We start from the raw sequence: 22,504 nt of genomic DNA, 5'->3' as shown, positions 1-22,504 counted from the left end.
ATATGTCCAAACAAACCATGTTAAAGGAATATTTCGGATTCAATACAAGTTAAGCTCAATCGACAAGATTGGTAGCATAATGTTGATTACCACAAAATATAATTTCAACTCTTCTCTCGTTTATTAAAAAAATAAAATAAAAAATTGCGGTTACAGTAAGGCACTTACAATGGAAGTATATGGGGCCAGTCCATAAACATACACACTATTTCAAATGTTTAGCCACAAAAATAAACATTATATGATTTTCGTGTGATATAATCGCTTTCTTACCTTATCTTTGTAAACTTATATAGAATTGTACAACTTTCTTGTCATGATGGCGTAACGCCGTTAACCCTGTAATCTGGTAAACACTGTAACGCAAGAAAATCGCTAATTTTTATCACACAAAAAATCATTAACACTTATAATGTTTACATCTTACTTTGCTTACTTTTTAAACGGTGTGAATTTTAACATTTGACTGGCTCCATTTACTTTCATTTTAAGTGGCGATTTTGGCCTTTTTTTAGACCAATGAGGAACGACTAAAATGTATTTATTTATTTATTGTGGTAATCAACATTATGCCACAAAATACTGTCGACTGAGTTTAAAGCTAATACTAGTACTAGTAGGCTACTAGGTATTAATACTAGGTAAATAGTAGGCTACTTTGCTATTTACCATTATCATATTAATATACCACTGTATTTACATGGTACTCCAAGACACCCTAACAGAATACCATAACATATTAAAGTCCATAAAAAACATTGTAACATATGGTATTATCAGCTTCGTTAAAGGTGCACTCAATAACTTTTGTCTTTGTGTCGTCTTGGACTGACACTGACACCTAGTGGCTTGGATGCAGCATCATTTAATAGTTTTCAGTTTCAGATGCCATTGTAGAAATTTAGTAATCACAGTCAGCCATGATTACTTTAATCCATGAGTGAAAGTGTCAAATAACAGGACGGTTACTGAGATTAAGCCAGTAGTATTCGGCTGGTCATGTGATCATAACATGGCCGCCCCCATGTGTGGACCCTCTCCATGTAGAATAAAAACAGCTTTTATAAGGTTACTGATATGACCGGAGTCTTCATTTTAATGTGTGCTCATGATTTCTTACATATATTTCAAAATTACAATTCATGTCTTTAGGAGTTAAACTTTTTTAATGAGGAAAAAATTACTGAGTGCACCTTTAAATATCTCGCGATCGTTCTAGTTCGTGGCGTCGCGCTGATGCTCCTGTTGGCAGCGTTCCTCCTGCGCAAATCCCGGGATGCTGGTTGCCGTGGTTTCCCAGATCACATGCACGGCTTTATTGTAGCCAGCAGCGGAAAAAAAAGATGCCAGCTCTTGCCATTTTTACGCCTGCAAATTAGAGGACACGATCGGACACGCGCGGAAATATAGATGCAGATGGTGGAATAGCGAGAAATCCGTCGCGCGCTCTCTGACGCGGCATTAATACTTTCAGCAGACGCGGCGAAATAGCGGACCGATTTGATTTGATTTTTTTTTAAGCGCAAGATCGGGCCGAATTTTGCGCACATTTCATCAGGAATGAGTATAGAAATCCCCGAGGGCTTGACGGAGCTTTTGCAGAGCTTTACCGTGGAGGTCCTGAGGAATCAGCCCGGGGATCTGCTGGAGTTCGCCCTGCAGTACTTCACCCGGCTCAAGGAGAATGAGACCCGCGGCGGCGCGTTCGGCAATGAGCACAATTCGGCCGGTCGAACGGGCAAAGCCGTCAACTTCATTGAGGAGGCCATGCAGATCGACTCTGAGAACGGAGAGGAAGATGATGATGATGAAGAATTCGTAGGTAATTCATTTAGCGCATGCATTCTACCTTCATCCATCCAGGTATCATTGCCATGGATACAAAAGGATGCTGCGTCTGGCACATCAGTGCTTTTAGATCGCCATTTAATCTAAGCATGCATAATAATACATTTCATAATATGTAATGCATCGCACATCTCCCTGATTAATGATGAAATGCTTTTTTCTACAAAAATGAGTGGTTAGGTCACTGCAGAGGGCCTGGAACAAAGAGCATGCTTTTAAATTATATATTTTTTAATGCACTTTAACATTTTTGTTTGTCTGAATCTTTCATATGCATTCATGTGCACAGAGAAATGTCGTTTTTCTGATGGAATTTAACTTATACGCTCTGGTTTATTCACTAAAATTAGCCACTGTGCTATGAAAACGTGTAGTTTTTACCTTAAAGTGCCATTTCTACCTGGCCTAACCCTAAAAAGTGCTTTCATTTAATGTAACCTAATGAGTCAGGTTGATTCTGTTATTTTAAATACTATTTAAAGGCCCTGACAATACTTGGCATTTATGGGGATCATGTGAATCTAGTGCATGAAGGCCTTTTATAAGTGTATTGTTTTTAGAGATAAATGCATTTTATTCCCACAATGATGCATGACATTCACCTAGAAGCATCAATTATGATGCACTCAAGGACTTTGGTTTGCAAAGATTTAGTTTTGGTAAGACTGAAAGCCATTTCCTTGGTGCATATGATCCATCTAGGGCTATTACTATTTAATGTTCATCAATACCCAATTTTATTGATATTTTTTATAAGTAAACCACTCGCTTTCAGAGGCTTTAATTTGTCATTTTGTTTTCTCTCCCTGCAGCTCCTGTAATCAACAGATTTGTCCGGAGAGCTTCTGGTAAGTTTGTCAATTTCTGGATATGCAGTTGAATTGAGAATATGACCCTAAAACATATTCAGTATTAGGAACGGGACTATAAAAATACTAATTGTTTCATCCATATACATAAAAGGATATAAATTCACTTTAGATTGTGAAGAGTTGCACGTTAATCCTAAAATAACAGACATCTCATCATATTGCAATGCTTGTATTTGAACTTGTATTGAACCTGCACATAGGTAGTTGATGCATAACATGTGCATGGCCTTATTTTGTATGAAAATCAAGGTATTGGGTTAAAATGTATATTAATATCTATGGGACAGTATATATTTTGGATATGGTAACAGGTCTGCATTTATTTATTCATTATTTTTAAACACCGTCAAATTACTAAGGTGCCTTGATCCCGCCACGGAACATTATTTCTGACTTTATAACTCGCAATTGTGAGATATAGTCACAGTTGCATGATATAAACTTGCAATTGCAATGTAAAGTTGCAACTGCGAGATATAAAGTCACAATTGCAAGAAAAAAAGTCTTAATTGCGAGATATAGTCATAACTACGAGTTTAAATTACTCGCAATTTCGACTTTATATCTCGCAATTGTGACTTTATATCTTGCAAGTATTTTGAGATATAAAGTCACAAGTGATATAAACTCACAGTTTCAAGAAAAAAGTTGTAAAGATATAAATTTGAAACTGGGAGATATATACCCTTAATTCTGATATGTAAAGTCGCAATTGTAAGATATAGTGTTAAGTGTGGGATATAAACTCGCAATTCTAAAATATTAAGTTGCAATTTCAAGAAAAAAGTTGCAATTGCAATATAAAGTTGCAACCGTGAGATCTAAATTTGAAACTGTGAGATACTCGTAATTCTGAGATGTAAAGTCGCAATTGTAAGATATAGTCACAAGTGTAGGATATACTCGCAATAAAAAATATTAAGTTGCAATTTCAAGTAAAACAGTCGCAATTGTGAGGTATAAAGCTAAAATTGTGAGATATAAAGTCACAATTCTCACAATAAAGTCGTTATTTTTAAGGAAAAAGTTGCAATTGCGAGATATCGTTGAAATTGTGAGATATAAATTTGAAATTGCTAGATATAAACTTGCAATCGTGATATATAAAGTTGCAATTTCAAGAAAAAGTCTTAATTGCGAGTTAGACGTAACAGCGAGTTTAAATTTCTCACAAATGCGAGTTTATATCTCGTTGCAAGTTTATATCTCACAATTGTGAGTTTATAACTTGCAAATGTGAGATGTAGTCGCAATTTCAAGACAAAAGTTGCAATTGCAAAATAAAGTTGCAAACGCGAGATATAAATTTGAAAATGTGAGATACTCGCAATTGTGAGATATACAGTCATAAGTGTGAGATATAAACTCACAGTTCTCACAATAAAGTCGCAATTTCAAGGAAAAAGTTGCAATTGTGAGATATAAATTCAAAATTGGTAGATATAAGCTTGCAATTCTGATATATACGTAAATACTCAATTGTGAGATATAGTCATAATTTTTAAAAAGTCTTAATTGCGAGTTTAAATTACTCATAGTTCCGAGTTTATTTCTCATTGTTGCAAGTTTATATCTCGCAAACTTCGACCTTATATAACTCGCAATTGTGACTTTATAATTTCAAGAAAAAAGTCGCAAATGCTAGATATAGTCATAACTGCGAGTTTAAATTACTCACAAACAATTGCAAATATATTTCTAGTAATTGCAAGCTTATGTCTCGCAATTTCGACTTTTTATCTCACAAATGTGGGTTTGTATCTCAGAACTGTGAGAGATACAAACGAGAGATATATCACTCAATTGTGAGATAACTTAATTTTTTACTCCGAGGCAGGATCCAGCATTAACCACCTTTAAGACCTTTCTTGTGAAAAAACAGCCTGCTAGTGATTTGGGTTTTGTTGCAATATTGCTAACCTTGACTCAGGAATTTACAGTGCTCAAGAAAGAATATAATTTAGGCCAGTGAAATATTTCCTTCGAGTTTGCTGAGGATTTACAAGTTATGAAACATCAAACTCTGGTAAATGACTCTAAATTTGTGGTCAGAGTGTCTTTTGTCTAGTTAACATATAATTTACTTCTGTACTGCTCTCATAGAGCACACGAGAGAGCTAATAGTTAAACTGACTAATGAACGATTAGCTTTGTTTGCCGGAAGCCACAGAAAAGTGTTTTAGAAGCTGTGAAGTTCAATCCCTCATGGAGAGTTAGAAACCACAAGTGGAAGGATTGTAATGTGCCAGTATTGACTGAAATGGGAAATAAATTATGTCTGTGGTGGGGCCATGTAGGAGCCTGTTAGTGAATTAATAAGAAATGTGTTTATAGGGTACAGGAAGTGGAATATATACAGTGTTTGGATGGATGGATGGATGGATAGATGCATGTATCCTCAGAAGTATCTGGACATGACACTGTAATGGAAAAGCCCTTTCTCTTTTTAACTAAATGTAGTCCTATTTTTAACAATAAATCAGGCAGGTCTTGAAGTCTTAACCTCTCTTCCCCATCTGGTTTATTTCATTTTGGTTTTGCTTTTAATAAGAGCTCACAAAGCAGAGCGCTCAGATGTCAATGATAAAGATTGAAGGCTTATGAAGATTAAACAGTACAATTTGTAAAAATTCTGTCTTATTTTAGAAAATTCTCAAAACAGGGTCCGCCCACTTTTTCAGCCGTCTTGGTTCTGGAAGTATTTTTCCTTTTAATTTCTTCCACTGAGATTTCATAGAATTCTACATAAAAGAGTTTCAAGCAATGAACCAAACCAACCAGCTCCACGGTTAATCAGAAATGATAACACTGCGTACTTAACGTCTTTAATGAGGGAATGAACTACAATACCATGAAGCATTAAGAATGATGTAATCAAATTAAAAACAATGGAAAAATATAAAACTATTAATTTAAAGTTGACTATAAGTATAGAAACAATATATTTGTTATTTATTGCAAAATATTCAGATATATTCAAATACATAAGTAGTTTGAGAGTGTAGGGACTCGACTCTGTGCCATTCACAGTGAATCATGGGAGTGGGCAGCCGCTGCAGAGCTCTTTTGGCGCACTTTGTTTGGTGCAATTCACAGATTGGTAAATTTCCTTGCTCAGGATCATGGGCATTGTAGTTCTTCGCCAAGAATTCTGCTAGTAAACATGATTTTTAACCGTTTAAGCTTGGATGGGCCCACCGGGAGATATATATTTTATAATATTAATAAAATATTAATAACTACAGTCTTGACCAACACAAAATAGGTACCGTTTGAAAGCTTAGAACATCTACTTTCCAATGCATGTAAGCATTACGACCAAAACTGAACAAGTGCTTTGAAATTTGCAGACAAATCAGAAGTGTTCTGTTTTGATCATTTAATAAACAATTTTGCACTGTGCATATTATTGTAATCAGTAAAAACATCAAACTGATCAAATAGTCATGTGTCATATGTTGTTGGAAAACTCTCAAAGAGTAGAATACAAACTGCCTATTTGTGTTACTCACAGACAAAAATATAGCAAGTAATAGCTAAGTATATGTCTATGACAATTATGTTTTATGTGAACAGCTTATATGCTGCGTTTTCACTTATAATTTCACAAAAAACAAACAGACCGTAAAATATCACATACCATTACTTAAATGAGGTGATTATCTTTCAAACAAGATAATCAGATGCATAGATCATTAGATAATCCACATGAAGCACATTGTTACATATGGCCACCAGGAGATGGCGCCAAATACATGACACAGACTCAATGATGACACAAATGGCACAGAATGAAACTCATTTTGTGAAATCTCATTATTAAAATGCAAAATGCTATGCAAACATTTTGTCATTGTGTTTGCATGTGTAATTAGTTCTTATGTATAATTATTATGTTTTATTTGTTTAGAGGCTTTTGGACACTTGGAGATGTTTTTGGACACTAGGATAAATTATATTTGTAATGCTATAAATTTTGATTGCATTGTCGTATCAACACAAACATTTTCTCAGATACAGTTGACATGATTGGGAACAAAACAAGAGCAGATTTTCGGAGCCACCTTATTTACACCCTGAGGTATATTATGTCAAATCAGGGGGAAAAAAGGTTAATTTTTGGTTATTGTTAAAAATCAAACCCATTTCACATTTGCAATGTGACAAGATATTCAACAAGAAAGAATTGTAGGGCAGGACTTGATTTTATCCCATGGGAAATGATTGGATAGTGAAAAGTAGTCTCTATAAGACATGTGGTTGGAGGGGAGGGGTTAGTGACGTCAGCTGAAAAGCTATGTCGTTTCAGAGGCAGAACAAGTTCACAAGTTTGAAGTTGACTTTAAATGCACAATATGGGCTCAAACAAACTCTATAAGAACTAAAAGAACTCTAGGAGTAAAATTAGGCACCAAAAATTGCGAAATGCACATCGGCAGTGACACCTAGAACCTTTGACCTGTGTTGAGCCAGATCTAGATCTGCTTAGACTGTTCTTGTAGAGTTCCTGGCCTTAGAACTAAAGTCTTGCATGTCTATGAGTTGAGTATCGATCTAGACAGTCGAGTTGCTGTTCGTTTCATCTCAGTGTCGGTATTTATAGGAATAATGAGGGTGTGTGGGAGAGGAGAGCAACCGATCCGCTCATGTCTCTCTAGAATCGTAATAGAGCTTGAAAGAGACCAGAGCAAACAGTTTGATCAGATTTACCACTTTCAAGTCAAACGTTTCTTTCACATGATGAGATGGTTCACTCAAAAATGAAAATTCTGTCTTCATTTACTCACCCTCATGTCGTATCAAACCAATATAACTTTCTTTCTTCTGCTGAACACAAATGAAGATTTTTAGAAGAATATTTCAGCTCTATAAGTCCATACAATGCAAGTGAATGGTGCCCAGAACTTTGAAGCTCAAAAAGCACATAAAGGCAGCATAAAAGTAATCCATACAACTCCAGTGGTTTAATCCATGTCTTTAGAAGCGATATGATAGGTGTGGGTGAGAAACAGATCAATATTTAAGTTAATATTTACTAAAAAAATGTCCACTTTCACATTCTTTTGTTTCTGGCAATTCGCATTCTTCATGCATATCGCCACCTACTGGACAGGGAGGAGAATTTATAGTAAAAATTGACTTAAATATTGATCTGTTTCTCACCCACACCTATCATATCACTTCAGAAGATGTGGATTTAACCACTGGAGTTGTATGGATGACTTTTATGCTGCATTTATGTGCCTTTTGGAGCTTCAAAGTTCTGGCCACCAATCACTTGCATTGTATGGACCTACAGAGCTGAAATATTCTTCTAAAAATCTTCATTTGTGTTCAGCAGAACAAAGAAAGTCATACACATCTAGGATGGCACGAGGGTGAGTAAATAATGAGAGAATTTTAATTTTTGGGTGAACTAACCATTTAAACAACCCAGTAAACATACCTTTTTTTAATCAGACAACATTAAGATTTAGACAACTATAAAACTGGCTTTTCACAGCAAGTGCTGTTTTAATTTTCACAGGTTACACAAAGCACAGATTTGGTTGTCGGAATTTGTAATGGTGCTTTAATGTGTCATCTAGACGTGTTGTTGTTTTTGTTTTGCACAATAACTCTAATCCTGCTTCCGCTTGACCAAATTAATTCCTCTCTTCTCTGGACAGTGTGTGCGGAGGCGTATAACCCTGATGAGGATGAAGAGGAGAGGGAACCAAGGGTGAGTGCCCTCGCAAAACATGACAACAACTGTCCGACAGTTAATACACAATGAATGTACTGCCCAACAACTGTGAAAAATCCTATTTGTGCATTGGACATGCAGCAATGACTGAAAATGTTGCTCTTTACCTCATTTGTTTGAGCTTATTTGGAATTTTTGTGGCATCTGCGGCTCAGTATTGCACATGTTTTGCTGTGCACTCAGGTCACTTACCCTAAAACAGACGAGCAGAGGCAAAGACTACAGGAAGCCTGCAAAGACATCATACTGTTCAAAAACCTGGACCAGGTAAGATGATTAATGCAATACAGGGCAACACAATTTAGTGAGATTTATGCTTTTCAATGGGGTAAGAAAAATTGTTTATTCAAAGGAAAAACAAGTTTATTTTTCTTATACCCCATTGGCAAATAGTTCTTTCTTGTTTTAAGCATAAATATCAATAAATGTTGCTAGATTTCTGTGAAAACAAGACTGAATATCTTATGTAATTTTGCTTCTTAAGTAAATGTATCTTCTTTTAAGCACGTTTACATATTTTTACTAGAAAACAACACTTAAATACTAACCAGCTAACAATTTTATGGTCTAAAAAACGTTTTCCTAACATTTCCATTAGGTTGTGAAAACGTTATTTGAAAGTTATGGGAATGCTCAAAACATCACTTTTTTTAATTTTTAATTTTTTTTTTAATTTTCTCCCAATTTGGAATGCCCAATTCCCAATGTGCTTTTAAGTCCTCTTGGTGGTGTAGTGATTCGCCTCAATCCGGGTGGCGGAGGATAAATCCCAGTTGCCTCCGCGTCTGAGATCGTCAACCCGCGCATCTTATCAAGTGGCTTGTTGAGTGCGTTGACACGGAGGCTTCACACCATCCACCGCCGCATCCACGCCCAACTCACCACGCGCCTTACCGAGAACGAACCACATTATAGCGATCACGATGACGTTACCCCATGTTACTCTACCCTCCCTAGCAACCGGGCCAATTTGGTTGCTTAGGAGACCTGGCTGGAGTCACTCAGCACGCTCTGGGATTCGAACTAGCGAACTAGCGAACTCCAGGGGTGGTAGCCAGCGTCAAAACGTCACATTTTTTTAAAAGTTAAAAAATAAAAAAATTTAAAAATAATTTCTTGGTTATAGGAACGTTCTGGAAAACGTTTGAAAATTGTGGAAACCTTTTTAACAATTTAGTAACGTTTAAAGAACGTTCCACATACGAAATAGGAATCATGTTTTTATGCTAACATTTTGAGAACGTTGAAAGAATGTTGTATAAACGTTACTGCAAGAACATTTGTTCATAACATTTAGAGAACGTTCAATTTGACGCCACATTTCGGCTAATCTGTTATCAAACAACCACTACTAATTTCCACAAAAGTAACATGACATGATTAACATAGATGGACTGTTTAGTTCCTGTGCTATGCTTGCTAGCTATAAAAATCAAATGATTTTAATAAAAAGCTTCAATAGACTTCCAAAGAACAAGTATATTTGTAGTATCTACAATGTCAATGAGAGTGGTGACACTGTGTGTGAAAATGGAATAGTTTGTCTAAAAACATTTTTTAAATTCTGTCATGATTTACTCATCTTTATGTCTTCCATGGTCCACAAAATAGGGCCAGCCTGATGGCATAATAATGATGTGACTGTGGCGACATTAAAAAAATTCTTACATGTATCGCGGCAGTTCAGAGGTGAAATGTCCACTGAGTGCCACTAAAAGCGAGTTAAATACTCAATCGAGTTTTAAATCAACAAAACCGACCTCTCTAACCTAAACCTTAAACCTAAACCTAACCGATAGTGTCAGAAGAAGCAAATGTGAGATGAAAAACACAACCACGTCATTTTGTGGTGATTCTATAACACTTTCGGCTCAGGTGTCAACTCGTGTGATCTTCTGGACACGTACCCTGATCCTTTACATCACAAGTGCAACACTCCATCAGTTGAGCTACCGCACAGTTTGATCACACTCGAACAAGCTTGTGAATGTAGTTGATTATGTAATGCAAACGTTAAAATGAGTCGTGCTATAGTAAAAGTGTTTAGATGTCATAAGATAGCATTGTGTGAGGAACAGGGCGCAAAGTAAGTGTTTATAAATCTGCCGTTTTACTCATGAATAATGTAAAAGTGAATATAAGTCATAATTGTTTTAGCATTGTTTTCTCCATTCCCACAGGAACAGATGTCCGAAGTGTTGGATGCCATGTTTGAGAAGGTAGTTGTGACAGGGGAGCGCATTATCGATCAAGACGACGATGGCGACAACTTTTACGTCATTGAGAGGTGATGAGAGCACTGCATCAGTCTCTACATCACAATACTGGTGTTTAAAACTTCTCAGACGTCAAAATCTCCTTTTGTTTCTTGTGTAGAGGAACGTTTGACATTCTGTTGAAGGCGGAGGGCACCACGCGGACCGTGGGATGTTATGATAACCGCGGGAGTTTTGGAGAGCTCGCCCTCATGTATAACACCCCAAGGGCGGCCACCATCATTGCTACCTCATCTGGAGCCCTGTGGTGTCTAGTAAGTGAAGTTAGCTGACTTTGAAGTGTGTACTGGGGCATTCCCGCATGAGCTGAACACCTGTACGATGAACTTTGCTAACGGGTTAATTGCCTCACTCAAACACAACCTACAGTTGAAGTCAGAAGTTTACATACATCTTAGCCAAATACATTTAAACTCAGTTTTTCACAATTCCTGACATTTAATCATAGAAAACATTCCCTGTCTTAGGTCAGTTAGGATCACTACTTTATTTTAAGAATGTGAAATGTCAGAATAATAGTAGAGAGAATGATTTATTTCAGCTTGTTAGTATTTGGTAGCATTGTCTTTAAATTGTTTAACTTGGGTCAAACATTTTGGGTAGCCTTCCACAAGCTTCTCACAATAAGTTGCTGGAATTTTGGCCCATTCCTCCAGACAGAACTGGTGTAACTGAGTCAGGTTTGTAGGCCTCCTTGCTCGCACACGCTTTTTCAGTTCTGGATCGGATTGAGGTCAGGGCTTTGTGATGGCCACTCCAATACCTTGACTTTGTTGTCCTTAAGCCATTTTGCCACAACTTTGGAGGTATGCTTGGGGTCATTGTCCATTTGGAAGACCCATTTGTGACCGAGCTTTAACTTCCTGGCTGATGTCTTGAGCCGTTGCTTCAATATATCCACATCATTTTCCTTCCTCATGATGCCATCTATTTTGTGAAGTGCACCAGTCCCTCCTGCAGTAAAGCACCCCCACAACATGATGCTGCCACCCCCATGCTTCACGGTTGGGATGGTATTCTTCGGCTTGCAAGCCTCACCCTTTTTCCTCCAAACATAATGATGGACATTATGGTCAAACAGTTCAATTATTGTTTCATCAGTCCAGAGAACATTTCTCCAAAAAGTATGATCTTTGTCCCCATGTGCACTTGCAAACTGTAGTCTGGCTTTTTTATGGCAGTTTTGGAGCAGTGGCTTCTTTCTTGCTGAGCAGCCTTTCAGGTTATGTCGATATTGGACTCGTTTTACTGTGGATATAGATACTTGTCTACCTGTTTCCTCCAGCATCTTCACAAGGTCCTTTGCTGTTGTTCTGGGATTGATTTGCACTTTTTTCCCCAAACTACGTTCATCTCTAGGAAACAGAATGCGTCTCCTTCCTGAGTGGTATGATGGCTGCGTGGTTCCATGGTGTTTATACTTGCGTACTATTGTTTGTACAGACGAACGTGGTACCTTCAGGCATTTGGAAATTGCTCCCAAGGATGAATCAGACTTGTGGAGGTCCACAATTTGGCTGATTTCTTTTGATTTTCCCATGGTGTCAAGCAAAGAGGCACTGAGTTTGAAGGTAGGCCTTAAAATACATCCACAGGTACACCTCCAATTCAGTACACCTCCTATCAGAAGCTAATTGGCTAATTGTCTAAAGGCTTGACATCATTTTCTGGAATTTTCCAAGCTGCTTAAAGGCACAGTTAACTTAGTGTATGTAAACTTCTGACCCACTGGAATTGTGATATAGTCAATTAAAAGTGAAACAATCAGTCTGTAAACAACTGTTGGAAAAATTATTTGTGTCATGCACAAAGTAGATGTCCTAACTGACTTGCCAAAACTATAGTTTGCTAATATGAAATCTGTGGAGTGGTTAAAAAATGAGTTTTAATGACTTCAACCTAAGTGTATGTAAACTTCTGACTTCAACTATACATACATGTGAGGTATTCAGCTATATCCAAAACATAAACGTAATATTACAATTTACATCTGCACAGACAATTAAGGGAATATACAAGTGAACTTGAACTAAGTTACTCGCTAGTCAGATTGCGTTGTGAATACGCTGTTTCATTAAAAACACGCTACATGCAACACGATATCCTAAACTTTCCAAATGTGATGAATATACAGCAAATTAACTTCTAAAAAGTAGCTTTATATGATATTATTTCAGGAACTCAGCTTTTCTCATGTTGTTTATTTTTACATATTAAACATATTAATCTTTAATGTGTTTGATACGAGTTTAAATAATTGTAAGTAGTTCATACATTTTTCTAAATATTTTAAATTTGGTTAAATTTGGCCTGTTAGAGTTTAAAGGAATGTTCCAGGTTCAATACAAGTTAAGCTACAGTAAATCGACAGCATTTGTAGCATAATATTGATTACCAAAAAAAAATTAATTTCAACTCGTCCCTCCTTTTCTTTAAAAAAGGCAAAGATCTGTGTTACATTGAGGCACTTACAATGGAAGTCAATGGGGCCAATTTCTGGAGGGTTTAAAGGCAGAAATGTGAAGCTTATAATTTCATAAAAGCACTTACATTAATTCTTCTGTTAAAACTTGTGTATTATTTGAGCTGTAAAGTTATTTAAATGGTAATTTTTACAGTCGTTTTAGGGTTTGTTGACATCGTCATGGCAACGAAGTTGTAAAATTGGCTATAACTTTACACAGATGTGGTTAGTAAGTGATTTGATCACACTAAAATCATGTTAACACACATGTTGTTTACGTCTTGTGGCTATACGTCTGAAACTGTGAGTATTTAAACGTTTACGGATTGGCCCCATTGGCCGAATTGTAAGTGCCTTTTTTAAAGAGAATGAGGGGCAAGTCAACATACATTTTTGTGGTAATCAACATTATGCCACAAATGCTGTCGACTTGAACCCCGAATATTTCTTTAACACGTGTTTTGTGTCATTCCGCACATTATTGCTAACTAAAATATGTTAGGCTATTTTTTTCCCCCCGACTAAAATTATATGCCATTTTATTCATAGTAAAACTGACTTAAATGAATATGACATGATGAAATATTGACTAAACTTAAAGTACATTTTTGTAACAACATTTACATTTATGCATTTGGCAGATGCTTTTATCCAAAGCGACTTACAATGCACTTATTACAGGGACAATCCCCCTGGAACAACCTGGAGTTAAGTGTCTTGCTCAAGGACACAATGGTGGTGGTGGTGGCTGTGGGGATTGAACCAGCAACCTACCAGTTCAGTGCTTTAGCCCACTACACCACCACCACTCCAACAATTATGATACAAAACTGTGAAAATGAACACTACTGTACTTCACCTTTAGCTGTAAAAGTCCCAGAATACCAAATATTGACCGAAACAGCAGTTTGCTGTTATATAAGAGCCCCCTCTGCTGTTTAGAGAAAGTATTGAAGACTCAGCTGTCCAAATGTGGACATAACATTAAACTAATTATAATGACTATAGACTAACAATAACCCTTATCCTAAAAGAAGACTTTTTAGCATTTTTAGAATAAAAAAGAAAAAGAAAACAAATGAAAATAATTAATAATTTTACCGTTGTCACCATAATATAGCTTAGTAAACCCACACACACTCACAGGCACATGCGTTTTACTGGAATTTTGCTGGAGTATAACATGTAGACTTGTTTTTTCTTCATTGAAATGTTTCTAATTGTAGGATCGATTGACATTCAGAAGGATCATTGTAAAAAACAATGCGAAGAAAAGAAAAATGTACGAGGCTTTTATTGGGACCCTTCCACTGCTCACGTCACTGGAGGTTTGAACTCACACACACATTTTAGCTATGCTTATCTTACACAAAATATGTTATATGCTAATTTTATTGTATTATTTTGTGGTAAATTATTGCCTTTGAAATGCCTTGCATATACAGTATACCCTTGTATCTTGTTTATTCTCGATTCATTTAATTTCCATCTATACCCTACACAATATATTATAAGATCTGCAGCATTTGCAGTTTTCTTGCCGACTTCACCAATACAATTATGTGTCTCTTCTTTACAGGTTTCAGAGAGAATGAAAGTTGTTGATGTTTTGTCAACCAAAGTATACAAGAGTGGGGAACAGATCATCGCTCAGGTTAGTTTTAACCTAAACATCGTATTTAAGACTTTAAAATTAGCATTTTTAATCTAATTTTGTGTAAAAATGTCTTCTCTTGGCAGTCCAATCAAATAATGAATCAAGAAAGTGACGTTAAAAATCACGGTTGATATATTGATATTATTGTTGATGTGTTATTTCAAACATAGCTAATGTAACCTGAATAGACTAGCTTGTGTTTGTGTATTCCATGTTGAAAAAGACAAGCATTGCTGTTGTGTTTTGGGTGCTGGTATGCCTGCTGTCCCTACCAGGCTTCTTAATTACCTTAATCAACGAACTTCTCTTCTTCTTCCAAAACCAGGAATAACCAGCATAAACCAGTTTGGACCAGCATGCTGCTTTAAAGGGGTCATGACATGCCTTTTGTATTATTATTATTATTATTATTATCCCCAATTTGGAATGCCCAATTCCCAATGTGCTCTAGGTCCTCGTGGTGGCGTAATGACTCGCCTCAATCCGGGTGCCTCCGTGTCTGGGACCGTCAATCCGCGCATCTTATCACGTGGCTTGTTGAGCGTGTTATCACGGAGACATAGAAGTGATTAAAGGTAAAGTAGGCATTGATGTGTCGTTGATGTGGAGGCGCTCAGATGCAAATGTCTACCACAGTGTGACATCACAATGTGGAGGAAGTAGAGAACGAGTCATTTTGGCAGCTTGTTTTCAACAAATGCTCTTTTTGCAGTGAGGAAAAGTTTTGAGTTCTGAAAATTACGGTATGTTTCCATAGTACAATGACCTCTTATATGTCAAAAGGTCAAGGAGAATTAAATTCCTCATGTCATGACCCCTTAAACCTATTCTATTCATTAGGGTTAGCGAGAAGAATGTTTTTAGTGCATAGCGATTACCTAACTACCTAACCTGTGTTCACAGGGTGATTTGGCTGATTGCTTCTACATCGTAGAGTCAGGACACGTCAGGATTGCTATGAAGAGAAGCAAAGTGGGTTTAATTATGTAGACTTTTCGTGATAATTCAGGGCTGTTGACTCAAACAGACTAATATTTATATGTTTTAAAGGGATAGATAAATTCTGAAATTATTTACTCACCCTCATGTTGTTCCAAACCTGTTATTCTAAGATGTTAGGCAGAACAACAGCCTCAGTCACCATTCACTTTCATTGGATTTTATGAAAAGTGAATGGTGACTGAGGCTGTCAGTCCCTAACATTCCGTGTTCCATGGAAGAAAGAAAGTCATGTGGGTTTGGAACAACATGAGAATGAGTAAATGATAACTATCCATTGTAATCTTTCAATCCACACCTATTAGATTCATATGCATTCATGTGGTCTCATTACCTCTCTTTTTAGTCAAAAAATGAAACTGAGGATGAAGAAGTGGAGATTGCCATGTGCTCCAGGGGGCAGTATTTTGGAGAGTTGGCTCTTGTCACCAACAAACCACGGGCAGCATCTGCATATGCTGTGGACAACGTCAAATGCTTAGGTAATGCGTTTCCTATATTTACAATGGTGTATTGAGGCCAGGAATATACTATACGCAAGTACACGTATATAGCTGCGAGCGCTTGGCCAACGCATTTTCATTGCGCGGTCTGGTTGAACATGCTTAATGTGCATTCTTGCGTTACCATGGCGGTAACAAACCTCAATACTCAAGGGGGCGAAAGAGTCACCTTCAAAAGTTTGTGCCACTAAAAAATTTGACATTTTATTATTCAGGGAAGTTGCTATAATGAGCCAAAACATTATGACCACCTGCCTAATATGCTGTTGGTCCTCTGCGTGCCACCAAAACAGCGCCGACCCGCCGAGGCATGGACTCTGCAAGACCCCTGAAGGTGTGCTGCGGTATCTGGCATAAAGACATTAGCAGCGAGCTGGAGCCGCCGTGGATCAGACTTGTTGGTCAAGCACATCCCACAGATGCTCAATCAGAATTAGATCTGGGGAATTTGGAGGCCAGGGCAACACCTTGAACTCTTCATCATGTTCCTCAGTCATTCCTGAACAATATGTGCAGTGTGGCAGGGCACATTATCCTGCTGAAAGAGGCCACTGCCATCAGGGAATACCATTGCCATGAAGGGGTGTACCTGGTCTGCAACGATGTTTGGGTAGGTGGCACATGTCAAACTGACGTCCACATGAATGGCCGGACCCAGGGTTTCCCAGCAGAACATTGCCCAGAGCATCACACTCCCTTCATTGGCTTGTTGTCTTCCCACAGCGCATCCTGGTGCCATCACTTCCCCAGGTAAACGGCGCACACGTACATGGCCGTCCATGTGATGTAAAAGAAAACAGGACTCATTGGACCAGGCGACCTTCTTCCACTGCTCAGTGGTCCTGTTCTGATGCTTGCGTGCCCATTGTAGACGCTTACGACGGTGGACAGGGGTCATCATGGGCACTCTGACCGGTCTGCGGCTACGCAGCCCCACACGCAGCAGGGTGCGATGTACTTTGTGTTATAACACATTCCTCCCGTAACCATCATTACATTTTTCTGTGACTTCTGCCACAGTAGACCTTCTGTCGGTTCGGACCAGATGGGATAGCCTCCGTTGCCCTCGCATATCGATGAGCCTTGGGTGCCCAACACCCTGTCAGCAGTTTGTGGTTTGTCCCTCCTCGGACCACTGCTGACCAGGTGCACCCCACAAGCATTGCCGTTTCAGAGATGCTCTGACCCAGTCATCTCGCCATAACAATTCGGCCCTTGTCAAAGTCGCTCAGGTCTTACTTTACTCAGGTATTTCACATTTCTCCTGCATTTAACACGTTAGCTACGAGAACTGATTGTTTGCTTACCATCCAATCTACCCAGACCTTGACATGTGGCCTAGTTAGGAGATGATCAACGTTATTCGCTTCACCTGTGAGTGGTCATAATGTTTTGGCTCATCTGTGTATACTGACTTTAAATTACTCGCTCAGCAATATTCTCTTCAAACTGTTTCTCCGCCATGACAGTAGTCTTGAAAGAGAAAACCCACTGTAGAAGCAGACAGTTCACATTAATATCTGCTATGGTGCCCCTTGTGGCAACATTGAGAATGCAATATGTACTTACGTAGAAAATCGAGCTCGCGTGTACTTGCGTTGCATTATGAACAGCATTCGGACACATTTCAAAACGCATCAATGTGTGAAATTGAGCTTGGGTGCTGAGGCATTCATGTTCACGTACTTGCGTACTTGAGTATGTTTGTACATAAAACGATGTTTTTATCCTAACCAGCCACAACCGTGATATTTCGATCATGTTGCGCTGGATAGCCCCGCCTACATTGCAATGTCATTGGTTTTAAAATTATGTTGCACAAAACTGTATATTAAACTTCAAATGTGTTTTGATTGGCTGTGATTTTAACACATACCGCATCACTATCACTTACAGAATTAGTTGAAAACATGTCGCGTTGCACTTGGTTAGGACATGATGTAAAAAGTGTAAAACATACTATACATATAAGTATGTGCTTCTAGTTACGCAAGCTCGATTTTGTGCATTGATGCGTTCCAAAATGTGTCAGAGCGCAATTCATAACACAACACAAGTACATGTTGCATTCTCAACGTCGCCACCAGGGGCGCTATAGTGAGATTAGTGTGAACCATCCACTTTTACGGTGAGTTTTTTCTTTTAAGCCAACTACTTTAATGGCGGAGCAACAGTTTAATGAGAATATTGCTGGGTAAGTAAGTTAAAGTCAATATACTTACAGCAACTTATCAGAATAATAACACATCTTTTTTTATTGGCAAAGACGTTTGAAAGTAACTCTGTCGCCCCCTAGTGGAGGTTTGCTTCCGGCACCAAAACGCAAGAACGCACATTAAGAATGTTCAACATGGCGCGTTTTGGCAATGCGGTTGCCAAGTTCTTGCATCTGCACTTCGGCCTTTACAGTAACTGTTTGTTCTGTTTTACAGCAATGGATGTGCAGGCGTTTGAGAGGTTATTAGGCCCCTGCATGGACATCATGAAACGGAACATTGCGAATTACGAAGAGCAGCTGATCACACTCTTCGGGAGTCAAATCGCAATAGAGGAGCCGACTGCATGAAATCAGTAAATCAATAAACATCACAAACTAAAAATGCAACATGAAACGATGAGAAAATAGTATGTAGAGGCCTGTGGTCAAGAAATCGTGTTAACATAGGTCATAAGCTTGAAGTTATTGTTTTGCATTCACAGATGTGAAACTCTGATGTTTGTGTCAAAGATCATGATTTTTAGATGTGAAAAGCCAAATATGTGAATGTTTGCATCTGGGATACGCAAGGTTTATGGGGTTTTTTCATGGGTTTTTGGGGTCATATTTAAAATTTAGTACAGTGTTTATCCAGATCTTTATTTTGTTGTTGTTTTTTAACATAATTAGTGTTTGATTCACATGTTACAGAGACAATGACTGCAGTTTTTAAAAGTGACAGGACTTGCAGGACTGCGTTATTGCCATATACAGCTTCTACGCAGTAATGGGATTTTTTGAGTCATATATCTTAAAGCTATACTTTTGAATTCTGATCTGCAGTCATCAGTGTCACATATTATTCATTTTCAACGTGTCTACCATTTTTGACGAACAAAGAAGTAATTTATGAATTCAGCACCTGCAGTTTGGAAGAGCTTCATAAATTGCATCTCATTCACAATGAATACAAGGTAAATAATTTCGTTTAGCTATTTAGAACCCCAAAATTGACCCCGTTTACTTAATACAAGTTCCTTATCTTTTTGTGCATGATTCATCTGAGAACATTAATCCGAAAGCAAAAAATATGTTTTCTCAAAACGTGAACCTACTTAGAGGACAGGGCAGGAATTGTTATTTTTTTTAATAGTTTTGCGTTCCCTCGCAATAAATTTACCATGGTTTTACTACAGTAACCATATTTTAACCATGATATTTGTAGAGAAACAATAGTGATAATACAGGAAAATGAAAACTATGGTAATATAAATCATAATTTTGTGGTTATTATGGTTTTACTATACAAATACTATAGTTTTGGTGGAAATCATTTTTCTATAGTAATATTGTAGTAACCATGACTGTTGTTGGCTAACCATGTTTTGTTTTTTGGCAGAAAACATGGTTTTCCTTTAGTAATATTGTAGTAACTATGAAAAGTAACCATAATTTTACAACAAATATTTCTAGTAAAATCATAATAACAAAATTATGGATTTATTACCACAGTTTTCATTTTACTGTATTATTACAACGGTTTTACTATGAATATCAAAGTTAAATATGGTTACTATAGTAAAACCATGGTAAATTTATTGCGAGGGCACGTAAACGATTGCGAGAGAACACAAAACGATTGTGAGGGAACGTAAAACTATTGCGAGGGAACGCAAACTATTGCGAGGGAAATCAAAGCTATTGCGAGGGAACGTAAAACTATTGCAAGAGAATGCAAAACTATTGCGAGGGAACACAAAACGATTGCAAGGGAATGCAAACTATTGCGAGGGAACGCAAAACGATTGTAAGGGAATGCAAACTATTGCGAGGGAACGTAAAACTATTGCGAGGGAACGCAAACTATTGCCAGGGAAATCAAAGCTATTGCGAGGGAACGTAAAACTATTGCGAGGGAACGTAAAACTATTGCGAGGGAACGCAAAACGATTGCAAGGGAAAGCAAAACTATTGCGAGGGAACGCAAAACGATTGCAAGGGAACGCAAAACGATTGCAAAGGAAAGCAAAACTATTGCAAGGGAAATCAAAGCTATTGCGAGGGAACGTAAAACTATTGCGAGGGAACGCAAAACGATTGCAAGTGAAAGCAAAACTATTGTGAGGGAACGCAAAACGATTGCAAGGGAACGCAAAACGATTGCAAGGGAAAGCAAAACTATTGCGAGGGAACCCAAAACGATTGCAAGGGAATGCAAACTATTGCGAGGGAAATCAAAACTATTGCCAGAGAATGCAAAACTATTGCGAGGGAAATCAAAGCTATTGCGAGGGAACGTAAAACTATTGCGAAGGAAATCAAAGCTATTGCGAGGGAACGTAAAACGATTGCGAGGGAATGCAAATTATTGCGAGGGAAATCAAAACTATTGCAAGGGAAAGCAAAACTATTGAGAGGGAATGCAAAACTATTGCGAGGGAAATCCAAACTATTGCGAGGGAACGCAAAACTATTGCGAGGGAAAGCAAAACTATTGCGAGGGAAAGCAAAACTATTGCGAGGGAACGCAAAACAATTCCAGGGGAACGCAAACTATTGCGAGGGAAATCAAAACTATTGCGAGGGAACGCAAAACTATTGCTAGGGAACGCAAACTATTGCGAGGGAACGCAAAACTATTGCAAGGAAACGTAAAACTATTGCAAGGGAAATCAAAGCTATTGCGAGGGAACGCAAAACGATTGCAAGGGAAAGCAAAACTATTGCGAGGGAACGCAAAACGATTGCAAGGGAACGCAAAACGATTGCAAAGGAAAGCAAAACTATTGCAAGGGAAATCAAAGCTATTGCGAGGGAACGTAAAACTATTGCGAGGGAACGCAAAACGATTGCAAGTGAAAGCAAAACTATTGTGAGGGAACGCAAAACGATTGCAAGGGAACGCAAAACGATTGCAAGGGAAAGCAAAACTATTGCGAGGGAACCCAAAACGATTGCAAGGGAACGCAAAACGATTGCAAAGGAAAGCAAAACTATTGCAAGGGAAATCAAAGCTATTGCGAGGGAACGTAAAACTATTGCGAGGGAACGCAAAACGATTGCAAGTGAAAGCAAAACTATTGTGAGGGAACGCAAAACGATTGCAAGGGAACGCAAAACGATTGCAAGGGAAAGCAAAACTATTGCGAGGGAACCCAAAACGATTGCAAGGGAATGCAAACTATTGCGAGGGAAATCAAAACTATTGCCAGAGAATGCAAAACTATTGCGAGGGAAATCAAAGCTATTGCGAGGGAACGTAAAACTATTGCGAAGGAAATCAAAGCTATTGCGAGGGAACGTAAAACGATTGCGAGGGAATGCAAATTATTGCGAGGGAAATCAAAACTATTGCAAGGGAAAGCAAAACTATTGAGAGGGAATGCAAAACTATTGCGAGGGAAATCCAAACTATTGCGAGGGAACGCAAAACTATTGCGAGGGAAAGCAAAACTATTGCGAGGGAACGCAAAACAATTCCAGGGGAACGCAAACTATTGCGAGGGAAATCAAAACTATTGCGAGGGAACGCAAAACTATTGCTAGGGAACGCAAACTATTGCGAGGGAACGCAAAACTATTGCAAGGAAACGTAAAACTATTGCAAGGGAAATCAAAGCTATTGCCAGAGAATGCAAAACTATTGCGAGGGAACGTAAAACGATTGCAAGGAAACGCAAACTATTGCGAGGGAACGCAAAACTATTGCAAGGGAAATCAAAGCTATTGCCAGAGAATGCAAAAATATTTCGAGGGAAATCAAAACTATTGCGAGGGAACGTAAAACGATTGCAAGGAAACGCAAACTATTGCAAGGAAACGTAAAACTATTGCAAGGGAAATCAAAGCTATTGCCAGAGAATGCAAAAATATTGCGAGGGAAATCAAAACTATTGCAAGGGAACGTAAAACGATTGCAAGGAAACGCAAACTATTGCGAGG

General features: G+C 38.0%; 1 protein-coding gene across 1 annotated transcript; it reads left to right on the top strand.

Annotated features, from left to right (window-relative positions):
* Positions 1 to 1,244: 1,244 nt before the first annotated feature.
* LOC127435802 (cAMP-dependent protein kinase type II-beta regulatory subunit-like) lies at positions 1,245 to 18,950 on the top strand. Its single transcript, XM_051689514.1, has 11 exons — positions 1,245 to 1,822; positions 2,661 to 2,696; positions 8,390 to 8,442; positions 8,650 to 8,733; positions 10,647 to 10,753; positions 10,843 to 10,996; positions 14,433 to 14,534; positions 14,786 to 14,860; positions 15,767 to 15,835; positions 16,209 to 16,344; positions 18,798 to 18,950. The coding sequence occupies exons 1-11, from the start codon at positions 1,561 to 1,563 to the stop codon at positions 18,929 to 18,931; spliced, it is 1,212 nt and encodes a 403-aa protein (XP_051545474.1). The 5' UTR covers positions 1,245 to 1,560; the 3' UTR covers positions 18,932 to 18,950.
* The last annotated feature ends 3,554 nt before the right edge of the window (positions 18,951 to 22,504 follow it).

The sequence above is a fragment of the Myxocyprinus asiaticus genome, chromosome 46, assembly GCF_019703515.2.
Source record: "Myxocyprinus asiaticus isolate MX2 ecotype Aquarium Trade chromosome 46, UBuf_Myxa_2, whole genome shotgun sequence".
NCBI classification, from domain to species: Eukaryota; Metazoa; Chordata; class Actinopteri; order Cypriniformes; family Catostomidae; genus Myxocyprinus; species Myxocyprinus asiaticus.
Note: the sequence above shows the minus strand (reverse complement) of the source record. Positions and strands in the feature narration are given on the sequence as shown.

Bases quoted from the DNA above. Each gene is read 5' to 3' on its own strand.
- LOC127435802 (XM_051689514.1), top strand. From the start codon at position 1,561: ATGAGTATAGAAATCCCCGAGGGCTTGACGGAGCTTTTGCAGAGCTTT. The intron at 1,823-2,660 runs GTAATTCATTTA...CTCTCCCTGCAG, and splicing joins TGATGATGAAGAATTCGTAG to CTCCTGTAATCAACAGATTT. The intron at 14,861-15,766 runs GTTAGTTTTAAC...CTGTGTTCACAG, and splicing joins GGGAACAGATCATCGCTCAG to GGTGATTTGGCTGATTGCTT.